We start from the raw sequence: 24,826 nt of genomic DNA, 5'->3' as shown, positions 1-24,826 counted from the left end.
GGATAAACATCACATGGAATCAATATAAGTGATATGATATGGCCATCATCATCTTGTGCCTTTGATCTCCATCTCCAAAGCACCGTCATGATCACCATCGTCACCGGCTAGACACCTTGATCTCCATCGAAGCATCATTGTCGTCTCGCCAACTATTGCTTCTACGACTATCGCTACCGCTTAGTGATAAAGTAAAGCAATTACATGGCGATTGCATTTCATACAATAAAGCGACAACCATAAGGCTCCTGCCAGTTGCCGATAACTCTGTTACAAAACATGATCATCTCATACAATAAATATAGCATCATGTCTTGACCATATCACATCACAACATGCCCTGCAAAAACAAGTTAGACGTCCTCTACTTTGTTGTTGCAAGTTTTACATGGCTGCTACGGGCTTAGCAAGAACCGTTATTACCTACGCATCAAAAACCACAACGATTTTTCGTCAAGTGTGTTGTTTTAACCTTCAACAAGGACCGGGTGTAGCCACACTTGATTCAACTAAAATTGGAGAAACAGACACCCACTAGCCAGATGTGTGTGAAGCACGTCGGTAGAACCAGTCTCGCGTAAGCGTACGCGTAATGTCGGTCTGGGCCGCTTCACCCAACAATACCGCCGAATCAAAGTATGACATGCTGGTAAGCAGTATGACTATTATCGCCCACAACTCTTTGTGTTCTACTCGTGCATATAACATCTACGCATAGACCTAGCTCGGATGCCACTGTTAGGGAACGCAGTAATTTCAAAAAAATTCCTACGATCACGCAAGATCTATCTAGGTGATGCATAGCAACGAGAGGGGAGAGTGTTGTCTACGTACCCTCGTAGACCGAAAGCGGAAGCGTTATGACAACGTCGTTGATGTGGTCGTACGTCTTCACGATCCGACCGATCCTAGCACCGAAGATACGGCACCTCCGCGTTCTGCACACGTTCAGCTCGGTGACATCCCATGAACTCTAGATCCAGCAGAGGTCGAGGGAGAGTTTCGTCAGCACGACGGCGTGATGACGGTGATGATGAAGTTACCGACGCAGGGCCTCGCCTAAGCACTACAACGATATGACCGAGGTGGTAATCTGTGGAGGGGGGCACCGCACACGGCTAAAACAACTGTCAACTTGTGTGTCCTAGGGGTGCCCCCCTCCCCCGTATATAAAGGAGCAAGGGGAGGGGGCCGGCGGCCTCATAGGATGCGCCCCAAGGGGAGAATCCTACTCCTACACTAGGAGTAGGTTCCCCCTTTCCTAGTCCAACTAGGAGGGGAAGGAAAGAGGAGGAGGGGAGAAGGAAAGAGGGGGCCGGCCCCCCAAGCCCTAAACTAATTCGGTTTGGGCCTAGGGGGCGTGCCCCACAGCTCCCTTGCTGCCCTCTATTCCCACTAAGGCCCATGAAGGCCCATTGACCCCCCTGGGTGTTCTTGTAACTCCCCGGTACTCCGGTATTTATCCGGTGACCCCCGGAACCTTTCCGGTGTCCGAATATAACCTTCCAATATATCAATCTTTATATCTCGACCATTTCAAGACTCCTCGTCATGTCCGTGATCTTATCCGGGACTCCGAACAACCTTCGGTACATCAAAACACATAAACTCATAATATCGATCGTCATCGAACGTTAAGCGTGCGGACCCTACGGGTTCGAGAACTATGTAGACATGACCGAGACACATCTTTGGTCAATAACCAATAGCGGAACCTGGATGCTCATATTGGCTCCTACATATTCTACGAAGATCTTTATCGGTCAAACCGCATAACAACATACGTTGTTCCCTTTGTCATCGGTATGTTACTTGCCCGAGATTCGATCGTCGGTATCTCAATACCTAGTTCAATCTCGTTACCGGCAAGTCTCTTTACTCGTTCCGTAATGCATCATCCTGTGATTAACTCATTAGTCACATTGCTTGCAAGGCTTATAGTGATGTGCATTACCGAGAGGGCCCAGAGATACCTCTCCGAAACACGGAGTGACAAATCCTAATCTCGATCTATGCCAACCCAACAAACACCATCGGAGACACCTGTAGAGCATCTTTATAATCACCCAGTTACGTTGTGACGTTTGATAGCACACAAAGTGTTCTCCGGTATTCGGGAGTTGCATAATCTCATAGTCAGAGGAACATGTATAAGTCATGAAGAAAGCAGTAGCAATGAAACTGTAACGATCATAATGCTAAGCTAACGAATGGGTCTTGTCCATCACATCATTCTCCTAATGATGTGATCTCGTTCATCAAATGACAACACATGTCTATGGCCAGGAAACATGACCATCTTTGATAAACAAGCTAGTCAAGTAGAGGCATACTAGGGACACTCTGTTTTGTCTATGTATTCACACATGTACTAAGTTTCCGGTTAATACAATTCTAGCATGAATAATAAACATTTATCATGATATAAGGAAATAAATAATAACTTTATTATTGCCTCTAGGGCATATTTCCTTCATCCTCTTTGTCGATTTACCCTCAAGATCCCTTCTGGAAGCTAGGATTTTTCGTCTGGAGTGGTTTCTGGTGGTTGTGGGCGTCTAATCCTCGGTCAAATCGCATGGGGTAGAAGTATTGGACCAGAGGGTTGCGGCGGCGGCTAGTATGACCGGCGGTACGAGCGCGCGTATTCGTACCGAACGTCGTCGATCACTCTGGAGCCTTCTATTGCGTTTCCCTCTTCTCTCTTTTCCTTCTTTCTTTTATTGTAGTATTTTGTCACATCACTTAATGTGATTTTAGACCAAATCCATTTCTTTCCTTGTGCCCCAAAATACCTTTGTGGGTGAAATCCTGGTGAAAACAAACAAACGAGGTGCACGAACGTGGTAAAGTCCGACAAACCCTACAACTAAGGTGCAAGACAAAAGGTAAAAATAACGTAAAATTTGGACTCAACAGTCACGACGGGCCTCCTTTCGGTGGTAGGATGCCTATGTTCCTTCTCGTGGCTCCGAGCAAAAGGTTTGTGCTTTCTTGCTGATGACGACGATAATTGTGGGTGGCATGTCCCTCTTGGGAGCTTCGTTATGGGTCTCTTGCCCGTGCAAGGTCTACCAGTGAAAACCATGATTCGTTCCTTTAGACTCAACGGCAGCAACGCGTTATGTCATTACCCTCTTGGGGGTGTTGTTATGGAGCTTAGGTACCCTCGGTGGTGGCACATTAATTCAGGCATGCTTGGATCTTAGCATGCCGCTTCTGAGGTTCCATCCTGGGACGGTCACAATTGGCTCCTATCTTTTACACATGACCATGCTATCAACGCTCTCGGCTCGTGTTGCTCGCTGGCAGGATCAATAGTCCTTGGACCAGAGCAAGAGGGCAGATGGACCTCTCTGGTGATAGTCTGGTGAGGGCTTCACAACGTAGCCCGATGGTTTCTTCTGGAGATGTGGGTTCGCGCTTTGTCGTCGGTCACAGAAGGCATATGGCTAGAGTGCGGCCACTCTTGTGCTAATGCTCGACATCAAGGTCATGGCGTATTGTATTGCATCTCTTGTGCATTGTGTGCGTTGCTTTCTCTGTTGTTTGGTTTTGCTTTGATCTGCTTTTTTGTAAGAAGGTTTTCTCATCACCTTGCATTGTTCGGTCGTGTGGCTTTATTTATTAGGGAAAATTTTATTTCTGCACTCTAGTTTTTGCCAATTTTCCTTATGCCACTATAAAATTTGACATTTCAGTTTTGCCACCTTTAGCTTTTGACAATATATTACAAATGTCATTTAATGGCAAAAGCAAAAAATATTTTTGACAATGTATATTTTTTGCTTTTGCCACGAAATGACAATTGTGATACATTGTCAAAAGGTAAGAGTGGCAAAATTGAATGTCAAATTTTAGAGTGGCATAAGAAAAATGTATATTTTTTGCTTTTGCCACGAAATGACAATTATGATACATTGTCAAAAGCTAAGAGTGGCAAAACTGAATGTCAAATTTTAAAGTGGCATAAGAAAAATTGGCAAAAACAAAAACTTCCCAATTTATAAAGCGGTGCGAAAGCTTGTTTCTAGAACTTGATGGGTTATGGGGTTATGGCAGTTTATCGGTGATATGCACTAGATTCCATTTCATACTTATCAGGCCTTGGGCGTTTTTATTTATCTGCAGTAAGGCGATTGCCTTCCATCTTTTGAATGTGAGCACTACTGGAAAAAGCGTTATAGATTTATTAGATTTATACCATCTAGCAGTTCGGATCTAACTTTGGTGATACGGTCAACATAAATGATTGTGGAATGTTTCTGATTTTTTATCCAATTTATTTATTAGATTTATTTTTGTTCCTGCCGAGTGATTATAAAAGCACTCGTCCATAGTTCGATCAGTCCGTACGTATCAATGTTTACAAAATGGGGCATCTTATTCAGATATCAATAATCACAAAACTCTATTAAATGGTCATGCAAACTCCGATCAATAATCACAAAAAAGCTATTAAATGGTCATCTGACCTTGGCGCACTCTTCACAAGGGAGGCGGCCTTTAGAACGGCACTTTGAGCAAGGGGCCAAATCTGCTGCCTTTGTTTCAGCTCCAAGCGACTCATAGATGTCCTCCAGCATGCCGAATGTGAAGGTTCCACCTTTCCTGACAGAGCCTACTCCTTTGCATTGTGAACATGCCACCATCCGAAGATCACCACAACGCTTGCACATGTTTAAAGACCTGCAATGCAGTACCAATTTTTAAAGCAAAATGTGGGTACTTGGGTTCCATACTTTGGTTGCACTTGAATTTTGCGATAAGAAATTGTTGGCAGGTTTATTTATTCAAGTTTAATCCTTGGAGATTTCGCTTTACTTAAGTTTAAAGCACATCATAAAGTGCTGTGCTGTCAAAGCAAAATAATACGTACTAATTATGAAGCACAGCACACAGGAAGAGAGAAGGACAGAGGCAGTAGTCTATTGGTGCCGAAAGGGATTCATCTATCTGAGATCTGAAGGAAATACAGTGCCATCTGATTAAAGATGGCACTGAAGCGGGCAAAGAAGCAAGGAAGCAAGAAGCGGGCAAGGAGGAGCAGGGACCTTCTCTGCGAAGCGGCGACGAAGCCGTCGACCCTCTGCGCGGCGATGCTGGCGCCGAGCAGAAAGGCGCCCACCGCAAAGCCGGCGACCTCGCTCTCCGTCAGCCCCTCCATGCTCGCTCGCTCGCGCCTCAAACGAATCCGCAGAAACAACTGGACGGTTCGGGGAAGGAGAGATTTGGATTAGAACTGAACAAACGGCCACAACAGAACAGATCATCGTTAATAATCCAAGCAAAAAAGCTATGATCAATTCGTCACCTGGAGCTGGAAGAATGAGAGATCGATCGGTCCCACGGTCGCGGAGAAGCTCTTTTGCAGGTGATGCGCTTGGGCGGGAGGGTGTTTGGAGGAGAGGCCGTCCGTCGCCAAGGGAAGAAGGAAGAGGATAAGGGAGCTGCGTGCCGGTGTGGATTTTTGGAACCTGGGTGCAGATGTACCCCATTTAGCAAAAACAAATAAATTAAAATAGTAAAAAAAAGGTCAAATATATTTGAAACGTTCTTGCAAAAGCATTGTCAAATAAATTAATAAAGTTTTTTGTTGGCAAAAAAGATAAAATTGCAGCTACAAAATATGTGAATACAAATAGATAAACTTGCGTGCTTTTTTTATCAAAACGGAGGCAAAAAGTTTGCCTTATTAATCAAGAAGAAGAGAATTGCCCAGTTAATTCATAAAAAACCGGTCAAAAACCGATACAAACGGAGCAAAGACTAACTACTCACACGGCATGAAACCCCACAACCGCATAGGCGGCCCGCCACACTCTTCGAATACACAACATCCACAAATCTCGAGGCATCTCCCAACCCACAACGACAATCCAATCAAGCAGCCAGAGACGTCTTGTCTTTTGGCGCCACTCTTGCCTTTGCCCACCTTCTTTTGTTTGCCCCTTAATGGCGTCCCCGTCAGGTGGCAAGCAATCGACCTACCGAAACCAGGTCTAGACACCTCCACGATGGCTAACAAGTCACAAAGTTCCTTCACGAAGAGAGCATCTGAATTTGGAGTAGGTGCCGACACAAGTGGTTCAATGGTCATGCCACTCACAGGCATCACCTGCCCATCAGGCAACATCTAATACTTCGTGCTCCATGACGTAGAGAGGTAGGTTATTTGACGCCTGACAAGGTTCCGCGCGGGGTGGTGAGGACACCATGTCCACCTCTGAAGCCTAGAGAGAGTCCAACTTGAGTTGCTTATCGACAAAGGCGAAACAGGTTCCCCACACAACATCTGCAGCTCGGGCATGGCCTACAGCACCAGAGACACAACCTCGGCGGAGGCCTCACCCTCGAAGTTCGGCAACACATAGGGCGTCAAACTAGACCCGACACGGGGCAAGAAGCCCGAAGCACGAGCAGGGAAGCATCCATAGAGATCCACATCTTTGTCGCCCTCGAAGTCAACAACCATCTTAGGCAGAGTAGGCGACATAGGAGGGAGTGGTGCCTCAACCGTCGCAGGAGATAGCCTGCCCAGAGCAACCTCTGCACGCTCCAAAAGGCTCCCAGCCCGCAACAGCCATCCATGCATTGGATTAACCACATCACGCAGAGGTTGAATCGCATTCACCATTTGTAAGGAAGGCATGCCTTGCAGCTAAGAGCATAGCAGCTCGGCTTGCGCGGCAAAGACAGACTAAAGAGCCACCTCAGCCGAGGCTGCAGAACCAACAGAAGAAGAAACAACTAATGCCCAGGAGTCACGTCGGATCGCCTTGGAGGGAAGCATGGCAACAGACTAGGCCTGACATGAAGTTGAATGAAGATGATGGATGGTGTCGAGGCGGGACAATGACGAAGCAGTCTACACATGTAACTTTTCAAATGAGCGAGCTAGATGTAGTTTTATGTTCATTAAGCCGGATGGAGTAGTTTTCGGTGTAGCCTGTTAAACTATTTTTTTCGGTTCAGTCATACAATATTATTTGTCAAGTAGTAACATTTCCCCCTTACGCTCTATAGCACAATATGAAACACATATTTAGTTTTAGTTTCGAAATATCTTTCATTCTTTCTTTCTTTACGAAAATGATCAAATATTTTATAAAGATTCACCTGAAATACAAAGCATCTCAAACATTTCATTGTGTCCTGAAAATTCAATATGGTTTGTAGGTCCATATGCTTTCATTATTTTGGTTGCTCGTTCGAATCTCTCGGGATATGGGATGGAGACATATCGCTGATTGGAACTATTCGACTGACTTGTTTGATTTGGCGCTGCTATACACACGACGCCTGCACGATTCCACCGTGGCAGCGCCAACCGCGAGCGTGCTCACAAGGGCACTGTTGAGGAGGGAGCATCGTTCGTAGGTCGTGTGAAGACTGTTGTGTGTGAAGCAATTTCCTATTTGATTCTTCTTCTTCTTCCATTTCTCATGAAAACGTAATACAGCGTACGATAAGATTCAGAAAGATCCAAACCGCAAAAAACTATCAGGGGAAGCACAAATTGCCCCAGCCTGTTGATAATATGGAAATTGTCCCACCCCCAGCGCCAACATATTTTCTGAAACCAAACTCCACTCAACAAGTCTATTTCCTAGAAGCTCTGCTGCGTGGCATTCGTTCTCACAAAAGGAACCAGAAAATATAGTTGGTTTCGGCGTGTTCATATACAAAAATATACTCCCCCCGATCCAAAAGAAGTGTCATGGATTTAGTTCAAATTCGAATTAAAGCCACAACACTTATTTTGGATCGGAGGGAGTACATCATACTGGCTCAAGGAAACCACAGGCGGAACAGATGCATTCAAGTCCGTTAGCATCCACGCTTCAGGATAACAATCCCCAATCCCTGTATCTCTGATAAGATACGGTTGACCGACAACCACAGATGTAGCTCCAACGGAAAATACGAACGCGTAGCTACTCTAGCATCGATGAATACAACGACCAAAAGGCGAGCACGTCTACAGAAATGACAGCGAGTAGGGACCTAAACAGAGAGTCGAAAAGTTTGAAACAACAGCAAGGAAGACTCTCAACATCAGGGCATTGATCTTCATTTTCTTCAGTCATCCTGGTGCTGCTTGAAACACAAGAAAGGAAATGCCAATGGTTAGTTCAAACACCAGTAGGAGTTTAATGATAGTTAGGGTGCAGGGAAGGCGTACCATCGGCGCGACATGTGGCAACTTTCTTGCTCAAGTTTATTCAGCTCGTACTTGTCTCCCCATATTCCTCTTCAATTTCACAACCTCCAATACTCCATGTTGGGTCTCCATACCTTCGATTGTACTGCTTCGATCAAGCACCAGAAGGAAAATGAATACAGGGCCCAGTGAACAAAGCATTGTATTAGTCAATAATACGGCGGTTGAAATGAAGTGATCGGTGGCAGAGAACTTACGGATTCAATGAACTTTTCAAAATGCAGACACGGCGATAATCCACCAGGTAGAAACGAGAGAGCAGGATGGTTGGGAAGCTTCTCGATGGCGGTTTCGAGGCGGCTCGCGACGCATTTCACGGTGATGTCTTCATACAGATCGTAGACACCATCGGTGTCGCCATAAATACTGATCTCAACATTGTTGAGGGTGGAGAGGCGGTGGATGCCGAAATCAGAAGCGCCGTTCAGGCACTCCATCTTGTGCACGCGGAGTTCAAGCTTGAGGTGCTCAAGATTCGGCATGGACCCAGCTTCAAATTCCAGCAAGGTACCGCAGCAGAAGATTTCTAGGTCGAAATACTTCAAGCTTCTGAACCCGGCGAGCACGATCCTCCCGTTGGTGCCGAAGAAAGTCCTCAGCTCAAGAAAAAGCAAAGATGGAATTGCTCCAAGAATCGCAACATCTTCTGATCCCATACTGAACATATAAAGGTTTAGTTCCCTGAGGTTTTCAAGCAGGCTCATCCAACTTGGAACCTTGTCGATGTAACAGTATGTGATGTGGAGCTTCCTAAGGATGCACGTATCAGTAGGGCACGACGATTCTAGTGACACTGGATAGCGGTAAGCTGGAAGGCTGGCACCGCCATAACTGTCGAGGAAATAGAGATGACGAAGATTGCACGAAGACAGTAAAGTTCCCAGATAACCCTCGATAACCTCAAGATGGCTCCTTTTGGTTGTGTCAGGTGACCAACCATTTGCTACCTTCAGTGTCCTCAGCTTACTTAGCTGACTGAATTCTTGCAGACACTTGCCCTGTTCATAGGAGAAGACGCCGAAATCTTCCACCTCTTCTAAACTCTGCATCTGCCCAATCACACTGTCTGGAAACCTAATCATGTGATTAACATGTAGATGTGCCAATCGTTGAAGCCTAGCAATAGTTGGTGGCAGTTCCTGAATCCTGGTACCTCTGATGTCCAGTGTTTCTAAATATCGCAGTTCTCCAATTTTTCTGGGGAGCTCAGTAATTCTAGATTGTCCAAGACGCAGGTACTTGAGATGAAGCAACTTTCCAATATTTGCAAGATGATGGTTTTCTAACTCCCAACATTCTCCCAGGTCCAGCACACGAAGGGTGGGGAATGTCAACAAAGATTCTTTCATGCAGTGTCCAAATACAGTAAGTGATCGGACATGGGATAGTATCAGGCTTGTTGGTATGGTAACCTTATTGCTGTTGCGATTCTCGACACAAAGCCGGCGAACCCTGTAATCTGAAGCCTGTCCATGCTCCACGGAATCGAATAACGTGACGAAATTTTCTTCAGCAGCCTTGCACGTGATGAAATCAAGGATGATGTCGTGAACCCGGCACGCCTTGGGCTGGCCATACTCTACATCAACTGGCTGGATCAAGTTTTTGTTGATGAGGTCATTGAAATAGCCCTTGCCTACTTCATAGGCACTTCGCCCTTGTTCTTCATGGATGAATCCTTCCGCGACCCATCGACTTATCAACCGCTGTTTGTCAACCCTATGATCTTCTGGGAATACACTCAAATACAACAAACAGGTTCTCACATGGTGAGAAAGATCAAAATAGCTCAGAGACAATATCTTTGTCATGTTCCCAGCATTAGGATCATTTGCAAGTGCCGAGCCAATAGCTGTCAGCACCCTGTTCCATTCATCTTTTGCATGCTTGTCAACTAACAAGCTGGATAAGGTTATAATCGCCAATGGAAGTCCACCACATTTTGCCAATATCTGGTTAGAAACTTCTTCCAGGTGAGGGTAGCACACTTCTTCGGAACCAAATGCTCTTTTAAAGAATAGCCTTCTGGAGTCAGCAGAATTAAGGGACTCCATTTGATAAACATAACTGCTGTCACCTGAGCAATATGACGCGACGGCAGCGTTACGCGTTGTGGTGATGATTCTGCTACCACACTTATTATTGAACAGAGCAAGCCTGATAGCTTTCCATGCTTCGACGTCCCATACATCATCAATTACAACCAAGTACCTGTTACATGTTTTAATGTCTATTATTGCTTAGAACTTTTCAACCTAAAAAAAGATGCTTCAAACTTATTTTGCACAGAATTGAAGACATATGACTATCTTTATTTCTTGAAGTGTAAGAATATTCATTACTATCTGCATTACCAAAATGTTAGAAAGAAATCAGGATATGAGCGGGTTACCGGGTTTACCTTTTATCTTTGAGGTGGTCTCTTATCCTGTCGATGAGTTGCCGTTCGTCATCCAGTGCACCACCGCTGATCCCAAATTCGGTGAGCATTTGCCGTAAAATCTTCTGTATGTTTGGATTCCGAGACACCGACACAAGAGCCATGCACTGAAATTGTCCTTTTAACTGGCAGTACACTTGGTTTGCAAGAGTGGTCTTGCCAAGGCCTCCTGAGCCGACAATCGGCAACACCTTGAGATCATCATGCTCCTTCTCCTTGCAGAACCAGCCAAGGATATGCTCCTTGGGGCCATCGATGCCCACAAGCCTAGCCGCATCCTCGTACAACGCCGGCAGCCGAGGGTCGATGGCACAAGAAGCGCCAGATCTCGGCGCCGGCTCAAGAAAATCATACCTCCTGCGCCGCTCGCTCGCCTCGACCGTGCGGATCTTGAGCTGCTGTATCTCGCCGGCGATCTCGCGGCGGGCCTTGAGATTCCTCAGCTTGCTGAAGAACCCCTTGAGGCCTGTCCGCAGCTCCTCGCCGCGGTCATCGCCGACGCGGTCCGCGAAGTCGTCGATGCAATCCTCGATGTCGTAGGAGAGCTCGCGCACCTTGTCCCGCCATTCTGTCTTGAGAGGGTCGAGCTGCTCCGCGTCGGCGAGAGTTTCCAGTACGGCGTTCATGCTGCTCAGCTCGTCCCTGAGGAAAGTTATCTGACGGCGCACGCCTTTGAGCCTGGAGTACTCGTCCTCCAGCAGCTTGGAGAGCTTGCACAGCAGGGCGTTCATCACCCCCGTGGAGGCATCCACGACCACCATAGCTCTCTCTCTCGCTCGAGATTTGGTCAGCCTGACCTCCTGCTACAGAGAAGCTGAGGCATCTGCGAGCTGGACAACGAGGGCAGGAGGATGTTGCTGAGGAATTGAGAGTGTGTGGTGTGATTTGAGCAACTAGGTGGCATCCCATTTAACAAGAGATGGAAAGAGTATGTGGTGTCATTTTCTTTGGACGCATTCAAGAATTCTAGGTGCCCCGGCCTCAGTTTTCAAACGGATCTGGGGAAATGGGGAAACTTTTCCCTTCCAGAGTTCCAGTTAGTCATGCATTGACAGGAAGAGATGGGATGTGACAGTGATGGCCACATGGCGATGGGGCACCTTGTGGGTATCCTATGGAGCAATGCCATGTGAACGTGGTGGTTTCACGATTATTATCAGCACGGTGTCGACAGGAAGCACACACGGCGACACCCCGGAAGCTCTACATACATTAACAGGTGGAAGATAAGCGGGCAGGCTCACCGGGACCAACAGAAGGGGCCGGTGGTCGGCCGGAGTCGGAGAAGACGCTCGACCCTCCTCCGCAGGTTTCGAATTAACCTTCCCGTATGCATCAGCGGGAGGAGGGGAACTCAGAAGGGGGCTAGGTCGTCCTTGCGAACCGGGCCGCGGCCTACAAAGCAAGGCAGGGGATGCAGGTGAGGAGTTAGGTGGGGAGGAATGGTGGGTGCTGGAATCAGGACTAAAAACAGTGATTTGCCACGGGCGATGGCCGCCGACGAGCCTCCAAGGGGAGGAGGTCGCCGTCACCGGGGTGGGAGCCTCCATGGTGGAGTGCCAGGGGGTCCCGGGATTTTTGTGAAAGTATCGGGCCAGCCCAGCAGCCGGTGGCACGGTGCAGGCCACCTGCGAAAGTGACACCCACATGCAGAAAATTCTGAATTCCTTAATACATACCCTCAAAAAAAAGAATTCCTTAATACAAAAATGTAGACATTTTCTTTAAGATTTGCACCTTTTTTAGAATCAACGTGATTGTTATTCAATTTTTTGAAGAAAAAACGGACAGGAAAGAAGTTCGAAAATATATATATATATATATATATATATATATATAACCGGTGGATAAAACAATACAAAAGAAACAAAAGTGAAAAATCGAACATATTCGCAAAAAAAAAACGAACAAGAACCTTCCTACAACCGACAAAACGAAGCCCAAACCAGGAAAAATAAGCATGGGTTGCACTTGGGCCGACCAACCAAAGCTCGCATTTGCGCCCAAAGTACTATTGCGAGCTCGAGCTCCCTGGAGCTCGGGTGATCAGTAAATTCCAAAAAATAAAAAAATCCTGATATTTTTGGCAAGAAATATTGATGTTTCTTTCACACACGTGAAAAATTCGCAAATGAAGTCAGATTCATGGAGGTGTAAGAAAAAAAATGATGATCCAAAATGCTTCAAAAACACTCTTTTTGGAGCATTGATTTGTTTCTTTTTTTTGCCCAATCCTCCATGATTGAAATTTCATTGCGAATTTTTGCATGCATGTGTAAAAACATCAATATTTCTTGCCAAAATGTTCAGAATTTTTTACTATTTTTTTGAATTAAGTGTTCTTCCGGGCTCCGGTGAGTTCAAGCTCACATGCTCCATGTCCCATTTGCGCGACAATTTGTTGCAAAGAGCGTTAAATAGGGTCTCACACTACATGGACATAACTCGCTGAATAGCATATGAGTATATATAAGTGATCCTTATATAAACCTCATCCACAGCATCCGGATGGACCAAACTTACCGCGTGACGGGAGAGATGCGTCTCCCGCGAGCGCTTTTCTCTTACATTTTTTTCTATGTGTATTTTCACGCGGCTTAAAAAAAGTGAGCTTGTATTTTTTTTTAGACGTCCATGGAATTTTTATAAATGTATCACACATTTGAAAAAAAAGGTGTTCATGAAAAAAGTAAATTATTCATGCATTTTAATAAAATGTTTATGAAATTTCAATAATGTTCCTACATTTACAAAAATATTCATGATATTTAAAATGTCTGTACCATTCAACAAAAATATTCATGCATTTAAAACATCGTTCATGAGATCTAAGAAAATGTTCATGAAATAAAAAAATTGTTCACACAATCTTTAAATAATGATCATGACATATAAAAATGTTTGTTCCATTTTTAAAATGGTTCACAAAATTATAAAATGACCACACATTCAAAACAATGTTTGTGTAAATGTATATGTTTGTTTGCACATTTTTTATTTTTTTAAGTACTTATTGGCTTACAAAAGAAATGCAATATAATTTGGCACGTTAATAAGAGGTGGGACTATTGAGGAAAGAAAAATAAATCAAAACAAGAAGAGAAGGAGAAACGTACATAAGGTTGGACAACATACGAGCGAACCCTAGAACCTTATATATGTTTTAGGTATAGGAGAGAAAGCCGGTGAAAAAATCAAAGATGAAAGTAAAAGAAAATGTGAAGAGTAAGAAAAAATGTACATAAGGTGGACGAAGGACGGGTGAACTTCAGAACCTTATGTGTTTTTTAAATAGGAAAGAAAACTGATGAAAATAATCAGAGATGAAAAAAATTGAAAAGAGGAAGGGAAAATGTACATGAGGCTGGATGAAGGACAGGCAAACCACTGAATCTTATGTCTTTTTTAAGCAGGAGAGAACACCGATGGAGAGATCAGAGACTGAAAAAAAAATCATAACAAGAAAAGGAAGGTGAAACGTACATAAGGTTTGACTAAGAATGAGTGAAGCGCATAACCATATGTCTGTTTTAAATAGGATAGAAAACGGTGGGAAAATCAGAAATGGGGAAAAAATCAAAACTAGAAGAGTTAGGGGATATGTGCAGCCGCCGGAATGGCGCGAGAGGTTTTGGGAGCTAAGAGACCTGAGTGATCTGCTTTCCTTTTTTCTATAAAGCTGATATTGTATCGGCTTCAAAAGAAAAAGACTTGTTCAGTGAAGTTTGGTTTTAGAATATATATCTCTACTACTATAGTATATAATTTTTTGAATTTTGAATCTACCTTCTTTTTGCATGTTTTGCCCACCAAATTACATAATGATCTTTAGCCGTCCACTTTATCAGATCGAACGGCCCATATTACCCGGATTCGCCACCCACCTATTCCCGCCAAAGCCTGAGAACTCAGTCGCCCCTTCTGAAAAACTCCACAACCCACGCTCGCCTCCAGCAAATCGATTCCCCACCAAGGCTCCAGCAAATCGATTCCCCGCCAAGGCGCCAGCCTCGCTGACTTCACCACCACATCCATATGCTCTGTATAAAATTTCTCTAGCGTGTACGTCACGCACCATGATCTCCGTCAGTTCATAACCGCCGTCCATGCCCCAGATCCTTCGAATCACCTCAACATCCAGATTGCAGCTCCACCATCGTCTCCTTGCAAGCTCTGACTTGGTTCAAATTTTCTTGCCGCCTGGTGAGTCCAGGTTCATGAGAGCTGGACATCCTACTACAACCAGCTCACCATAGTGCCATCGACGGACTGACCACAAGTGAGCTATTCCTTCTCTAGGTGTCCCATCCTAATCTGTTCCTTTGGAATTCTGTGATGATTCTTTTGCATGCGAATGTTGCACAAGTGATCCTTCTTGCTATAGATTTATATGAAATACATAGTCACTGGTCTGCTGTAGTTGTTGACATTTTCTGCTTTTCTTGCACGCAAGGTGTTTGTGCTTTTGTCCAAGTAGCTCTGTTGGTAGACTATAAAAGGCAGTGCTATCTGAATATAAAGCACATGTTCATTCTGTTCATGTCTCATAGCTGTTTGCAAATTTGAGTATGCTTTAATTATTTTTCTCGGATTTGGCAACCTAAAAAATGGTCTAATGCTTATATACTGTAGGTTGTGGCCGAAAACACCTGACTTATAACAATCAAGAATCAAAGTCATAACCGCGAGCCGTCCAATAAAACCCAAGAGATGGAAGGCCGAGCTCCTTTCAGAGATATTACAAATGTTCACTCCACGACTTCACCAAAAGGGAAGCAACGTACGTTGTTTTTATTAAACCGATATCTTCTACTTATTATCCTTATTGATCGCTTGCCTTGATACCGTGTGTTTTTGTTTGGTGGGGAAATAGTAGCTGTGATTGCAGAGCAGAATGATCCTTTTGCAGAAACCAAAAACACTATGCAAATGAATTCTTCCCAGCTTCAGAGGATGATGTTCTCCCCTTCAAGTTTAAAAGAAACAATTTCCAATTCGGCTTAGTTTTGCCATGACAATCAACAAAGCCCAGGGTCAAACCATCCCAAATGTTGGCGTATATCTTCCTGAGCCGGTGTTTTCTCATGGACAACTCTATGTTGCTTTGTCTAGAGGGACATCAAGACAAACAACTAGAATACTTGCAAGGCCAAATAAGGATAATGACCCATCAGGGAAAAGCACAAAAAATATTGTCTACAGGGATGTTTTGGTATAATCCATGTACATGCTGTGTACTGTAGTGTGATGTTTCTAATATGTTTCTATTCATGTAAATAGTACCAGGAAAAATAATATTAGATAGGGTTTCAGTCATTAGCTTGCCCTTATGAAAATTGTAGACCAAAAGATATGTTTACAGGGGTAATAATCTAGCATGTACAGTACTTAAATCTATAGATTTACTATTCTTCTCTCAGTTATAGCATATAATAGAAATCCAGCAACATAAGTGAGAAGATATCATTTTTTATGATAGCCATTGGGCTTCACAAGTATAAGAAACATACATTTTTCAGTTTTAACATACAGTACAACAGAAACATTAAGTCAACAGAAGTGGGCATAGGTCAGTTTCCTTCCTTTTCTGAATACTCATAGGGAATCAGAGTTACAGAGTCATTACAAGCCAACTCAACACTGGAGGGACATGCCCCATCCATAGATTACTAATAGTGATCTGATGCGCCTGGGCAGTAAGACCATGAGTTAGCACACTGCGCCCTCTACCAATTTGCAGGAACTTACACAGGAGATAAACCAAGAAGGAAATTTACAAACATCAGCATAGATAGTGTAGCTTCTACTCCCTCCGTCCGGGATTTCTTTTGTAAGCAAGGAATGGGTGCACACATGTTTCAATCACCAGACTTGTTCTTTATTTTTGGAACCTACAAATCAACAAATTTTCAGACTTCAAAAAAAATAAAAATCAACATATGGACCGGTCGCCCCTCCACCGACCGCCCCACCCGCGCCGCGCCACCAGCCGCCGCCACCAGCGCCTCCGGGGTACTTCCCCCTCCTGCCCGCGCCTCCCGCCCCTTCCGCTGCCCCCCAGCAGCAGGGTGGCGGGCGGCCGCAAGCAGCAACAGGCGCCCGTGGGGAGGGGGGGGCTCGTCAGCAGCAGCAGCAGGTGACTCCCCCATGGACGTACGGCACCAACCCGTGGACCGGCGTCGTCCACGCGTACTCCATGGCGGTCCCTCGGGCTCCGGCTCCGGGCATCCTTGGGCCCCGCCCGGCGGGTCACCGGGCCCTCTTCACCGCGCAGAACGCCGCTCCCTACAGCGGCTATGGTGCCCCCCCCCCCCCCCGCCGGCGCCCGCCTACGGGTCCGCGCCGGCCTATGGCGCCGCCGCTCCGGCCTTTGGGGCTGCTCCCGCGCCGGCCTACGGAGGGTGCTACCCTCCTCAGGTGCCGCCGCCGTGGGACCCGGCCTTGCTCGCTGCACTGCACTCCGCCCCGTCACCGAGCTCCTATGGTGGCGGTGGTGACTGGTACATGGACTCGGGCGCCACTGCTCACATGACTGCTCATCCCGGTAACCTCACATCTGCCACTCCCGTTCATACTCCCACCCGTATCACCGTTGGTAACGGTTCCTCCCTACCCATTACTCACGTCGGTCATATGTCTTTTCCTTTTACTTCCACTCCTGTGCATATGTCTAATGTTCTTGTGTCTCCTGACTTAGTCACTAATCTTGTTTCCGTCGTCGCCTTGCTCGTGAGAATCCTATAACTGTTGAATTTGACAATATCGGTTTTTCTGTGAAGGATGCCCGTACACGAATGGTGCTCCACCGATGTGATAGCCCGGACGAGCTTTATCCAGTGCATCCCTCCGGCGCCACCACCACCCGTCGCCCCGCCGCCTTCGCCGCCAGTGTCGATCTTTGGCATGCCCGTCTCGGTCATCCCAACTCCATCATTATGCGTCAGATTCTTCAGAGTTTTTCCTTCTCATGTAATAAGGTCGACGATCACACTCGTGAGGCTTGCCGTCTTGGCAAGCACGTTCGTCTTCCCTTTAGCGAGTCTACAAACATTTCCACCTTTCCGTTTCAGTTATTGCATAGTGATGTTTGGACATCCCCGGTTGCTAGCAACACGGGCTACTTATACTATTTGGTGATATTGGATGATTTTACTCATTATGTGTGGACCTTCCCTCTCCGTCGCAAGTCCGACGCTCTTGCCACACTCACCGCTTTTTATTCGTATGTCACCACACAGTTCGGTCGTCCCATTCTCGCCTTGCAAACTGACAACGGCAAGGAGTTTGACAACGTTGTCGTCCGCAATTTACTTGCGTCCCACGGCACCATCTTTCGCCTCACCTGCCCCTACACGTCTCAGCAGAATGGTCGCGCCGAGCGCGTCCTTCGCACGCTTAATGACTGTGTCCGTACGTTGCTCTTCCACTCCTACGTGCCTGCTTGGTTCTGGCCGGACGCGCTCGCGACCGCCAGCCTCCTCATTAACATTCGCCCCAGTCGTTCCCGCTGGAACTACACCCCTCACCAGCTCCTCTTCGGTGCGGTTCCATCTTATGATGGTCTTCGCATTTTCGGGTGTCTCTGTTATCCTAGCACCGCATCCACTGCTCCTCACAAACTCGTGCCCCGGTCACTCCCTTGCATCTTCCTTGGCTATCCTCCCAACACCAAAGGTTACCGGTGCTATGATCCAGTCTCCTACCGCGTTTTCACTTCGCGGCATGTGTACTTTGATGAGCTCGTGTTCCCGTTTCAGCAGGTACCATCACCTTCGGAGTCTTCTGGTGGACCGCCCAGCCGCGCCCCGGGTTCGGCCCTGCCCGCGCTCCCCGCGCCGGCGGCCCCTGGCCCCGCGGCCTCTGCAGCGGCCTCCTCGGCCGGCCCCGCCACGGCCCCCGTCGCGGCCCCCGACGCCGTAGCCCCCGTCGCGGCCCCACGTCGCACTTGGTCGTGTTCGTGTTCTCCATGTGCCCACCGATCAGTAGTTCGCCGATGTGATGACGAAGGGACTACCCACCTCGATTTTTTAGGGCTTTCGGTCCAGTCTTTGCGTCACCGGCGACGCTTCGACTGCGGGGGGGGGGGGGGGGGGGGGGGGGGTTGAACATGTGTACATGTACGTAGGTCCTGGTTCTGTATGCAGTACCTGTAGTATCTGTCTCCCTCTGTATGTACGTGTATCTTAGGAGACAAGATACCGGTCGCACCCCTTGTACCTATATATATGTGCCTAGTGCACGATCAATCAATTATCGATGCACCAAATCATTCTCTACACTACTCGCTGGTGCAATAGCGGAGGAGCCGTGTAAGCGTGAAGTGTGCCGCCTGTCGGGTTGTGCTGTTTGAGGCCGTGGCTGCCGGATTCAGGCGCCGCCATGGCTGCTAATGACGATTGGGCTGGGCGAGGCGAGCAGCCGAGCACGATTGCAGGATGTCCGGGTCGTGCGCTTCCCCGACGCCCTCGCGGTCCTCGGGTCGGCGTTCGGCGGGTCGCGGGGCCAGAGACGGGAGGAGGGGCGGCGGTGCAGTGCTGCTCAGCTCGACAGTTTATTTTTTGAGAAGATTCTTTTCTTTTTCCGCTCGACAGTTTATTTTTTGAGAAGATTCTTTTCTTTTTCCGCTCGACATAGAGGCAGGGAACTGACCTGTGCTGGCGTTTCTGAGTGGGCCTCCATACAGCTGGCCCAGTGGCAAGTTTTCAGGCCCGTATAGCCGAGTGTTACGCTGTTGGCCCAAAACCACATTTTAGCCTAAGGCACGACGCAAAAAGGTCGAGGGGTCTCCCTTAAAAAAATGGTCGAGCAGTATGTTAAAAAACAGAAGGTCGATGAGCTGAACGGCCATCCTCACAAATTTTACGATGACACATACCCATTTTTTTGTGAAGTCCTAAACATTGGAATTTCTTTTGCGGGAGATCCTAAATATTGGATATGCATGGTAGAATGCATTATATTCCATCCACGTCCATGTTATGTAGTACAATGCATGCAGATGATTACTTTTTGAAAAAAAATTGGTCCCCCGATGTGACTTACTGTTTTGAGAATATTACTCTAAGTTTGTCAAGTGTTAACCAAAATTACTCTTGACATGTTTTGGAAATATAATAATCAAATTTGTTCATCAACATTGTAACTCGGCAAGAGGTTGCGAAGCTAAAACTCCATATAAAAAGTGCTTCATTTTTATTTAAAGTTTTCATGTTTGCCTAGAATTTTAGTTAACAACGCACACGTGCAAAGCACGTGCCTTCGACTAGTATACTATATAGTATACGAATAGCAAGACATATGGACCGTTGGATCTTTCTAATCAGACGGCTCAAATTTAATGGCTTGTGCTAGAGGACTACGTGGCTGCACATAGATCATTGGATATGTCCATCTAACGGCCCACATCGCAGGGATTCGTGCTGCGCCACTTCACTGTGTTGGCCTGCCATTCTCGCATGGGCACGTGATTCTGCCAGTATAGAAATTTCTAGCAAACTCATGTGATACAATGAATGCAGCGGTAGGGTAGAGTAGTAATTTCCAGAGACTAGTAGAGCTACCAAGTAGGTATGGTGATGACTGATGAGAGATGAGAGAGAGTAAAAGCATGACGCTGGTTCAGCCTGGGCATAGGCGCAGATGCCTGAAACGATTTTCTGCTGGCGGGAGCAATTTAACTGATTAAAGAAAGACAACAAAAGAAAATTGTAATATGTGTTATAGCTAAAATAGCTTTTACTTTCTGTTAAAATTTTGTTTTACCAGTATATTGCCCTTGTTTTCAGCAATAAATTTGTGAAGATATCTGATAAACAAAACAGAAATAATTAATGTTTAAATAATCATTTTATTTGTAATAATGAATAACTTGCAATGTATACTCTATGCATTGCTCAAGCTAGGACTTATTAAATTTCATTAAATTGAGGATGAAGCGGGTATCCTATTTCTCTTGGTATTCGAAATTGTGCATATCTAATATTACACACCTACACTATTAAATTATTTATATCTCGATAATTACTGATTAATTAATTGATGAGCTGTGCGAGTCCACCCATGATATTTCAAAACTACAAATCGTGATACTTAAAATGACACAAGATATGTGTGTCTATAACTATATTTACATGATTTAAAAAAAAATCTACACGTGCACGGGCGCGTGCCATTTACTAGTATTGGTGGTGGAGATGTGATGGTTTCCTTCTGTCAGTTTGTTAGGTTTGTTTGTCTTCCCTTTGATGCTTTACGGTTTGCTTGTGCTCCCTTTTATGCTTTGCGGTTTGGATCTTCGTGAATGGGTATTGCTCCCAACTGGTACTTCATTTGGATCTCCCAAGTCCCTTCCTGATCCCCTGCTATACCTGATGCACAGTGTCCGGCTTTGAGATCTCCCTCTTTCATGAATATATTTAGGTGTTCTTTGAGGCCTCTTTTATTAACATATATTCAGGTGGGGAAATTACAGGGGACGTTCTGCCAAAAAAATTAACTAAATTTTGAAATAATTTAAAACCCAAGATATGCATGTTTACAGCTGCCTAATTTTACATTTAGCAACCGAAAAAAATATTATTGTTTATTTCGTAATGTGAATAATTCTGGTCGCAAGTTGCACCGAGGGTAAAATCGTCTTTTTAGGTGTCATTTAAACCGTTAATAATTAAATGGACGGAGTATCACAAAAGAAAGAGGTTTGCTGTGTCAAATTGGTAAAAAAATCAATGTTAAATAAGGAATTCTCTCTTTCAAAAAAGGCCAGATTTACGCGGGGAAAAATGGCCAGAATTGTCAAGTTTCACGGGTAGAGAAGACAGCGCAGGAGGGAAAGAATATGGACACGGGCGAAACCGCGAGACGGTTGCAACCAACCTCCACCACGCCACCTCGTGCGTCACGAGCTCGCTCGCTGTTTCTTCCCCGCGGCCGCGTCCACGAATATTCTGGGCTTCTCCAGCGCTTGAAACCGCCATGCCCAAAACTTAAACTTCCTCCATGACCATGCTCCGCCGTATATAAGCCGGGTCGCGTCCCCGCTCTCCCTTCACCAACCAAGCAAGCAAAACCAATTGATTGACTGAAGCAAAGTCACAGAGCGAGCGAGCGAGCGTGCAAGAAAGCATCGGCCACCGGAGCTGCTGCAGGAAGCCAGGAATCACCCCCGTCTCCAGTCGAGCATGGACAAGGTGCTGGCCTTCTCCATCCTGAGCGCGTCGCCGGCCGACGTCGTCCCCGGCGCTCGGTTCTCCTGGCAGCGGCAGGGGAGGAAGCTGCGGGACGACGGCCAGGCTAGAGCAGGGCAAGACGGGAAGCAGGGCGGTCTGCCGGCGGAGGCGGAGCAGCAGCCGGACAAGGGGAAATCGCCGATGTTGCGGCCGCGGTTCGCGCCGGAGTTCGACGGGATCGACTGCTTCGGGACCATCGTGTGCCACTGAGCAGTGAATCACTGGCTGCTCGTGGTCTGCCCGCGCGCGTGTGAGACTCATTCTTTCATCGTTCGATCACCGTACGATCGGCGTGTTCATTTGCTGTTAACTTGGGCTTCTAACTGAAGCCGCGTGTTGTACAGAATACAGAGGTATAAAGAAACCAATTTCGCCATGATTATTTGGAGATGAGCTTTGGTTTTTTAGGATTGTCGTCATGACGGCGCAGAGATGTTCAGTGACGGCAACGCCTGCATGGCCAACAGTGACGTTTCAGGCGATCAAAGCCATCGAACTGAGTTTATGTCTGAAGATACCGACACTTTCGTCAGCTAACTGAAATAGACTCACCACCCCCGCAAGTTCAGATTACATTCATAGTCCAACAGAGAAACATCTCTGCCTAGTTCCTTGTTCTGTTTCTGATCACTCCCCCTTCATGATCCCCTGCTACACCTGATGTCCCTAGTGTCCGGCTTTGAGATCTCCCTCTTTCATGAATATATTTAGATGTTCTTTGAGGCCTCTTTTATTGAATATATTCAGGTGCGGAAATCCGGTGTTGTCCCAAATTCATTTTGCTCCCGCACGTTTATTATATGACCTTCCAACGCGCATTAATTTCGCATGGAACATCAGCACAATTTGACACCAAGATGTTGACACCAGACCAAAGCAAGGCAATAAAACCATTAGCTTCGTCTCAGGCACCATCAGAGAATAATCGAGAAAAGTTCAGCTTGCACCAATGCTGGCCGCCCGTTCTATTTCTTTACACTTCTGATGACGAGACGAAACGTTCGCGGCTGTTCAGTAAAACTAATTCGTACGATTTGCATCCCAAGAACAATGTCATTACATTATTACAGAAAGTGGCGAAAGAAAATACACATGGTAAAAAATATGCATTTCAGCACAAGAAAAGTTTATGTGCATCTTCTCTAAATAAACATCCTCTCCTCGGCTAGAACAAGCTTGCCTGATCCATTAACCTCACGATCCTACCGTAACGTGCTGCGCTGACTGAACCCAACTATTTTCATCTTATGTTCAAGCAATGATACAACAGATAAACATCACGAGAGAAAAACGGACAAACAAATTGTGTCGATGGTAACAGCAACATCTGCATGAGCAACTGTACGTTTTGGGGGATCATGGCCATTCAGCGAGCATGACGAAAGGTCGGGAGCTGAAACTGAAACCGAGTTTGTCTGAAGATATCGGCACTCCATCAGTTAACTGAAACAGGGCGCTAAACAGTTAGCTGAAACTGAAATTAAGAATTGAAACAGAGGAACATATCTGCAAGTTCAGATTCGTTGCCGCAGAGATTTACATAGAAAAGGCGAGCTCGCACCACAGATCGAACCAAGACAAAGTAGCGGATCATATCAAGAACTGAAATTACTATTTCTCCGGATCATGAAATGTGATCCAAAACAACCAGCACAAGCTACAACACGACAGAGCACGAACAGCTAACTACTACAGAGCAACACCGATACATCCATCAAAGAAGACAAACGGAGACGGCCAGATCAGGCGGAGGTGAACTTGGTGACGGCCTTGGTGCCCTCAGAGACGGCGTGCTTGGCGAGCTCGCCGGGGAGGACGAGGCGGACGGAGGTCTGGATCTCGCGGGACGTGATGGTGGGCTTCTTGTTGTAGCGCGCCAGCTTGGCGGACTCGCCGGCCAGCTTCTCGAAGATGTCGTTGATGAAGGAGTTCATGATGGACATGGCCTTGGAGGAGATGCCGATGTCCGGGTGCACCTGCTTCAGCACCTTGAAGATGTAGATCTTGTACGTCTCCACGCTCTTCTTGGCCTTCTTCTTGCCCTTCTTGTCGCCGCCGCCCTCCTTGGACGCCGGCACCTTCTTCTCCGCCTTGGGCTTCTTCCCCGCCGGGGTCTTCTCAACCGGCTTCTTCTCGGCTGCCTTGGGGGCCATGGATGAGGATGCGGATGCTTCGACCGGGAGAGCGGAGAGGTGCTTGTGTGGATGAGCTTGAAGGTGGGAGGAATGGTGGAGGATTGAGGGCGGGGGCGCGGTGGATTTATAGGAGGGGGAGGCCGGCTCTGATTGGTGGAGGGGTGGGTGCCGCGGATCGATAGGATATCTGCCGTTCGTCGCGGTGCGCGATGGAGGACCCAGATGCGCCCCGGCACGGATCGCTGACGTGGCGGGAAGTAGGTGGGCGGGGAGCGGACGGGTTTCGGCCCCCGCGCGCGCGCATGACTTTCTCCGTGGCGGGATTTGAGTTCAATTGTTTTTCGATCTTTTCTCAGAAAAAATGCACTCTCGTGTCTCCTGCCTCCATTTGACAGTACTTTTGAGCTAACCCCTCTACACACATGTAGTTTTCTCTTTTGAGTTAACCCCTATACACACATGTTTACGTCTGCCTTTGGGTGGTTCTCTCTTTGCTACAAATATGCAGTTTTATGGATTTCCAAGCTCTTTTTTTACATGACTGAGTGTGTGGTTATATTATGTATCTCTTTGGTTAGGACAAATACAGCAAGGAAGTAGGCCAAAGATAAAATGCGGGTGGTTTGAAAGGCCTTACCAGGTCCACACATGAGGTCTCTCAAAAGCTTTGTAAGTCGGCTACCTTGGTTCCTCTGGTTCTGCACTGCACATATTTCTGTCTAGATTTTACACATAAGAAAAATCTTGTGTACTTGACTCAATATTTTTTGCAGTTTCTTTCTTTGTCTTGCTTCATGTA

The 24,826-nt window shown here is 46.4% G+C and overlaps 4 protein-coding genes across 4 annotated transcripts; 1 reads left to right on the top strand and 3 right to left on the bottom strand.

Moving 5' to 3' along the window:
- Positions 1–4,365: 4,365 nt before the first annotated feature.
- LOC109750261 (uncharacterized) lies at positions 4,366–5,456 on the bottom strand. Its single transcript, XM_020309221.4, has 3 exons — positions 5,315–5,456; positions 5,055–5,206; positions 4,366–4,689 (listed from the first exon to the last, which is right to left on the bottom strand). Exons 2-3 carry the CDS (start codon positions 5,165–5,167, stop codon positions 4,467–4,469), a joined length of 336 nt encoding a protein of 111 aa, XP_020164810.1. The 5' UTR covers positions 5,168–5,206; positions 5,315–5,456; the 3' UTR covers positions 4,366–4,466.
- A 2,346-nt stretch (positions 5,457–7,802) lies between these two features.
- LOC109750262 (disease resistance protein RGA5) lies at positions 7,803–12,252 on the bottom strand. The gene is made up of 4 exons (XM_020309222.4): positions 10,626–12,252; positions 8,422–10,435; positions 8,186–8,309; positions 7,803–8,097 (listed from the first exon to the last, which is right to left on the bottom strand). The coding sequence occupies exons 1-3, from the start codon at positions 11,423–11,425 to the stop codon at positions 8,226–8,228; spliced, it is 2,898 nt and encodes a 965-aa protein (XP_020164811.1). The 5' UTR covers positions 11,426–12,252; the 3' UTR covers positions 7,803–8,097; positions 8,186–8,225.
- Positions 12,253–21,687: 9,435 nt separating this feature from the next.
- On the top strand, positions 21,688–22,268 carry LOC109750264 (uncharacterized). The gene has a single exon (XM_020309224.4). The coding sequence runs from the start codon at positions 21,845–21,847 to the stop codon at positions 22,100–22,102; it is 258 nt and encodes an 85-aa protein (XP_020164813.1). The 5' UTR covers positions 21,688–21,844; the 3' UTR covers positions 22,103–22,268.
- Positions 22,269–23,487: 1,219 nt separating this feature from the next.
- LOC109750263 (histone H2B.11) lies at positions 23,488–24,123 on the bottom strand. The gene has a single exon (XM_020309223.4). It carries the CDS (start codon positions 24,043–24,045, stop codon positions 23,635–23,637), a length of 411 nt encoding a protein of 136 aa, XP_020164812.1. The 5' UTR covers positions 24,046–24,123; the 3' UTR covers positions 23,488–23,634.
- Between the last annotated feature and the right edge of the window lie 703 nt (positions 24,124–24,826).

Source organism: Aegilops tauschii, chromosome 3 (assembly GCF_002575655.3).
Source record: "Aegilops tauschii subsp. strangulata cultivar AL8/78 chromosome 3, Aet v6.0, whole genome shotgun sequence".
Lineage (NCBI taxonomy): Eukaryota > Viridiplantae > Streptophyta > Magnoliopsida > Poales > Poaceae > Aegilops > Aegilops tauschii.
The sequence above is the reverse complement of the archived record's forward strand: the minus strand, read 5'-3'. Positions and strand labels throughout refer to the sequence as shown.

Coding starts and splice junctions, on each gene's coding strand:
- LOC109750261 (XM_020309221.4), bottom strand. CDS start 5,167: ATGGAGGGGCTGACGGAGAGCGAGGTCGCCGGCTTTGCGGTGGGCGCC. Junction 4,690..5,054: donor GTCGCCGCTTCGCAGAGAAG/GTCCCTGCTCCT, acceptor ACTGCATTGCAG/GTCTTTAAACATGTGCAAGC.
- LOC109750262 (XM_020309222.4), bottom strand. CDS start 11,425: ATGGTGGTCGTGGATGCCTCCACGGGGGTGATGAACGCCCTGCTGTGC. Junction 10,436..10,625: donor GACCACCTCAAAGATAAAAG/GTAAACCCGGTA, acceptor AACATGTAACAG/GTACTTGGTTGTAATTGATG. Junction 8,310..8,421: donor TTGAAAAGTTCATTGAATCC/GTAAGTTCTCTG, acceptor TGATCGAAGCAG/TACAATCGAAGGTATGGAGA.
- LOC109750264 (XM_020309224.4), top strand. CDS start 21,845: ATGGACAAGGTGCTGGCCTTCTCCATCCTGAGCGCGTCGCCGGCCGAC.
- LOC109750263 (XM_020309223.4), bottom strand. CDS start 24,045: ATGGCCCCCAAGGCAGCCGAGAAGAAGCCGGTTGAGAAGACCCCGGCG.